This window comes from Colletotrichum costaricense (genome assembly GCF_030867565.1).
Source record: "Colletotrichum costaricense strain IMI 309622 chromosome Unknown Scaffold_9.1, whole genome shotgun sequence".
NCBI lineage: Eukaryota > Fungi > Ascomycota > Sordariomycetes > Glomerellales > Glomerellaceae > Colletotrichum > Colletotrichum costaricense.
Genome location: NW_026848238.1, coordinates 1,717,093 through 1,722,273, shown reverse-complemented (window position 1 = coordinate 1,722,273; position 5,181 = coordinate 1,717,093). Strand labels below are relative to the sequence as shown.

Genomic DNA, 5,181 nt, shown 5'->3' with positions numbered 1-5,181 from the left:
CATCATATTTCAACAAGCTTGTGTCCTGTTTAGAACCCGTTCCTTTGAGTCACCCATAAACTCCATATTCGCCAAGAGCCGTCATGGTAGTGTCGCTGATGTCTTCTTTGACATCATCCTTCCTCGCTGCTCGGCTGAATGCCAGCTTTGCGAAGCATCTTAAACAGCAAGATTCGTCAAGATCTGCCTGTTGTACAGGTAGTAGTAGCTGATGTTGTCACCGCCGATATCCGTTTACAATGTCTTCCCAAAAAGTCGTAGGAGAGGCCGTCGAACAGTACAACCTGCTGCGCTTTTGCCGGTGTCGACTGTCAGTGCCGGCTACCAGCCAAACACTGATGAGTTTAGCTGGAAACCTATACCTTTGGCGATGGATCTGTGTTTCCATCTGTTGTGGTCTCCGCAGACGTGTCCATGCCTATAGGCGCCGGGGACACTGTAGGTGTTGGTACGTTGTCGTCCTTTCTCTCCTCAGTGTTCCTAGTGTTAAACCAGCCGCCCTTCTCCCATTGTCCAGGTGCATATAAGCATGATGCGCGCACTTCATCGTCCACAATTCCCAAGAGAAGCGTGTTGAGTCGCTTGAAATCAATAGGCTTGAGAATCCACCCATCAAATCCGGCATCGATGTATTTGTCTTTCTCTCGTTCAATGAGAGATGCAGAAACTGCAAATACTGGAATACGGCCGTTGTGAGTTGCGATCGCTGAGTGCCCACCATGGTCGCTGGACTTTTCGTGGGCTCGTATCATCTTTGTACTTGTGAGGCCATCTACAATCGGCATCTAGGGAGTTCAGGCGTCAGTCGGCATCACACAAGCCTTGAGCGATTAGTACGGCATACCTGCATGTCCATTAACACCACATCGAAGGTTTCAGGCCTCTCCTTGTAGACAGTAGCGCAATCCTCGCCGTTGACAGCATGGGAAACCTGGTGGCCAGATTTCTCCAAGCGCTTTCGCAGAATTCTCGAATTGATAGGGTCGTCTTCCGCGATCAAAACTTGGAGCTTCGTCTCGTCGAAGCACGAGACGACGCTTGGCGCGGTGCCGGCGGTGCTACCGATTGTGCCAGCTTCCGATGCACCGCCTAGCTTTGAGCGACTATTGACTTCAAAGAGAAATCGTGAGGAGTCGCTTTGCTGTGACCGAGGTGGCACGGATGTCTCATCAACGTACTCATCTGGCACCTTGACAGCTCTGACGGGCGTTTTCGCATCTGTAACTGTCGCATACCCAACCTCTAGAGGCTTGGAGGCTTCCATGCTTGAGATGCTGGGGTTGCTTCGACGCGAGGTAGGGGATCCTTTGCGCATCGCATCCGATACTCCAGCAGTGCGGCTCTCCGAAGACCTCGGCCTCTGTGAATACTCCCAAGACTGCTGTCGCGTAGTCGACGGTCGGTTCATATCAACTTCGCCAATAGAAAGTGGCGTCTGAATTGCGTCGATCAAGCGATCTGCATCACTCCTTGAGCTCTGGCCACTGGCCTTGCTTCCTCCCGTACCTGCTGTCTTCATACTTTCGAAGCTTCGCGTCTCGGAACCTAGAGCATCTGTCCCGCCTTCCTCAACCGTCGATATCTTGCTGCCGCGATCGATGAGCATCATCTCGCCGTCGTTATCTGGTACAGTTGCCGTTGTGATAGAAGCCACGCTTGAAGTAGTATTCGACTTTGCAGACTTCTGACCGCCTTCCGGCGGCACAGGCACATCGCCAGGCAGGTCGAACGGCAGCTGAATCACAAATCTCGAACCGCTCCCTTGTTCCGATTTCAGCCGTAGCTGGCCATCCATATTGCGGACGATTCTAGCAACGACGGCCAAGCCCAGACCCAATATCCTAGAGTCTTTACTCGCTTCGTCATCATCTGGGAATATGGAGCTGACTTCGTCAGTCTCGACGCTCACTTGCTCGAGATCCCTGAAAAGTGTGTCGAGCTGCTTGGCCGTCATTCCTTTGCCTGTATCTTCAACAACAATCTCGACGCGTACTCGTCGTTCGAGGACCTCGCTGACGTATAGTTCGACTCTAACAAATCCACTGGATGTGTTTTGCACTGCATTGGCTGCAACGTTCGAAATAGCTTGTCTGAGGCGTCGGCTGTCACCGCATACGTGCTGCGGCAGTCCAGGATGTTCTATAACCTGATACTCGATACCCTTTCTCTTGGCGTCGTTGGTGAACGGGTCTGTCGCTTCTCGTATGCACATGCCGAAATCGAATACTTCGTCTTTAATCAGATTTTGACCCTCCTCAGTTTTCGTCAAGTCGAGCAGGTCGTTGATCACATAGATGAGTGACTTTGAAGCGGAATGCGACTTGGCGAGATTATCGCGCGTCTCTTGGTCGAGAGAACCCTCCAACGCGATCTCCAAATAATTGATGATAGCATTCAGCGGCGTCCGGACTTCGTGGGCTGAGTTTGCCAGCAAGAGGCGCGTCAGTCGGCTACTTTGCAATGCAGCTTCCTTCTGTCTCCATACTTCAATGAATTTGCCGTAGACCAAACAGAGAACAGCAGCTGTCTCAACTTGTTCTTCTGACCATTCTCGGCATTTTCGAAGTATAGTCTCGTGCCAAGTCTTGAAACTTTTCCGAGGCTCGAGATAGGCTTGAGTGCCCTCGCGAAGAGTCTTTTCGTACGGGTTTCCAGCCCACTTGACCTCTTTGACTTGACCTTTGCGGAAGAAGACAATGAAATCGTTACCTCCGACACTCAAGGGAACATACAGCAAGCCTGCGATAACGGTGAATCCAAGAGGATATCGCAGATCCGGGAAGTCCTCTTTGATGTCCTGAGAGGTGACCACTGACGTGAGCTCCCGCAAGCGTAGATATTCTAGCATAGCCAACGCTTCTTGCGAATGCTCGAGATCGCCCAATATCTTCGTTTCCCCTCGGATCGAGAGCATGCCAAAGTCAGCATCGAATAATTTCAAAAGATCGTCGGACGAAGCAATGATGTAACCCGAAGGATTGCTATCTGACGGTGCCGTGTTGATGAGCTTCCTGGCCTGCAGTCGAGTCGCGTATGATAACCTCTCAATATTGCGAGACGCGGTGTCTCCCACTAGACGACACATCTTTCTGATGGGGAAGGAGACACGCATGCCCTTCCGGCCATATGAGTGGCAGGCAATGAGACCCCAAAGCTCGTTGAAGGCATTAATAGACACCGACATGGATGACCGCACAGCCATGTTCTTCAGGTACTTGATATGGATGGGTGACATGGCACGCAAGTAAGAATGGCTGAGGTCCAGTGGTACCTCGAGGTCTTCTTTCGCCCTGCAGACCAGACGTGCGGTTTCCAGGTCCCTGTCATATAGGAGCCTCACCTTATTCAGCTTATACAGCTCGCGAGCCTGTCGCGGTATGTCCGAGGCGGGGAAGTGTAGGCCCTTGTATAGATCCTTGGTGTGCGAGGTGTCGACGAGTTCCGTAACCACTTTTCCGTTGAACGAAGAATCGAACTGATATATCATGACCCGGTGAAAGCCTGTCAGTTCCTTGACGATGCCCACCAAAATTTTGAGAAACCCTTCCAGGTTAATGGCCGCCGCAAGTTGCTCTTGAACCTGGGACATAATATCGAATACCTGCATGGCACCAGCATCGCCTCGGCGTTTGCGTGCGCTTCGCAACACCCTCAACGGCTTGCTCAAGATTTCGGTGCTCTCCGCCAATTCTTCCGATGTGGGATTTGATTGCAAGGTATCTTCAGGGGTCATCGGTGTGGCCTCCTCCGGGGGTCGTAGTGGGAATTGATGATCGTCGTCGACTTCAAATTCGCAGATGACGAGTTCTGGATGCGCGGGATTGATGTGAATTGCGCACCAAAGTTTGACACTCTTTTTTTTCGGGGGGCGGATAGCTAAACTGAAGACTTCGGGTCCGTTTATAGCGGGGTCTGCGTCTTCGTCGCGAATGAAGTCGATATGGTCTAGTAGGTTATCTTGCTGCTCCTCGCTCAATATATCCAGAAAACTTTTAAGTCGGAAAAGCTGCTGAGGAGAGAATCCGATCAATTTCTCCGTGTTCTCGCTGGCGCAGCGAACAGAGAATTGGCCGTGGCTTTCTTCGCGAATGGCCACTAATGCGCCAAATCCTTGCACAGCTCCCGGGGTATGGATCGGCTCATCCTCACAAGTTTGTAATACACCGTCGGTGCCTGTGATGACATGATGCCCTTCATCTGTCATGACGTATTTGAAACGCGTGGTCAGAAGAGCATCGGTAGCAGAGTCTCCAAGGGCACTGGTAGATGATGCCTGGTTTTGCGAATGCTCGTCGCCGGGTAGTGAGTCCTCTTCAACATCTGAAGCAACATCTTGAAATATATCCAGCGGTTGCGAGGTGTTGTGACGTGCGGCATCGGCTTGGACGCTGGACATAGGGCCAGACCCGGCGTTCTTCCTCCTCGCTTGGATTCCTTGTCGATCGCCAGGCGAGGTGACATTGGATAGCGGCGTGGACGCAGAATCGCGACGAGGAACAGCTTCGAAGGCGGCGGTATCGATTCGAGGGTTGCTCGGACGGGGGGCTTGGTATTGGCCATGGTCGGGTACTCTGGGGAAGTAGTCATGCTCGCCAGAGGTTCTGCCGGTGCGATCTACGCGCACGACGGAGCGGATCGGGTAAACGCGATCTGAGGGATCGGGACTTGCAGTGTAGCCGAGTTGGCGATCAGAATTAGCACTCCATGATGAGGAAGAGCTCAGGGGAGCGTTGACGGAGACGGGAGTAGGAGCTGCAGACGAGTCTGGCATGTGCGGCGTGACAGTATCGGAACGGACGCTGGGGATGGGAGTCGCCTCCGAGGAGGAGTCTGTCGTCGAGCGGCTAGCAAAGGAAACGGAAGGCCGCCGTGCGTCGGACGGGGCGTCCATGTCCTCGGTTGAATATGGCAAAAAAGACCTAAAAGTCTATCAACTCCGACGCAGTTATGTAAACGAGGCCTCGCCGGAAGAGGCTCAAAGGTCCGTAATCAGTGATACTTGGCATGGAGCGAAGGCGCGTAGAATAATGTGTTGAGCCAGCTGGTGAGATGCAAGGATACAAGAGTACGCGTGAAGCTCAAATGAAGAGGCGAATGAGGGGGGGTGGAGAGGAGCGTAATGCAAATGTGGTGCAAACGTTGGTGAGAAAGAATTAGAACCAAACTCCAAGGATTCAAGAA

The 5,181-nt window shown here is 52.4% G+C and overlaps 1 protein-coding gene across 1 annotated transcript; it reads right to left on the bottom strand.

The window, feature by feature from the left end:
• Positions 1-356: 356 nt before the first annotated feature.
• Positions 357-4,891, bottom strand: CCOS01_09376 (hsp90-like protein; the record flags this gene model as incomplete). The annotated part of the gene is made up of 2 exons (XM_060457535.1): positions 357-785; positions 845-4,891. The coding sequence occupies 2 exons, from the start codon at positions 4,889-4,891 to the stop codon at positions 357-359; spliced, it is 4,476 nt and encodes a 1,491-aa protein (XP_060312235.1).
• Between the last annotated feature and the right edge of the window lie 290 nt (positions 4,892-5,181).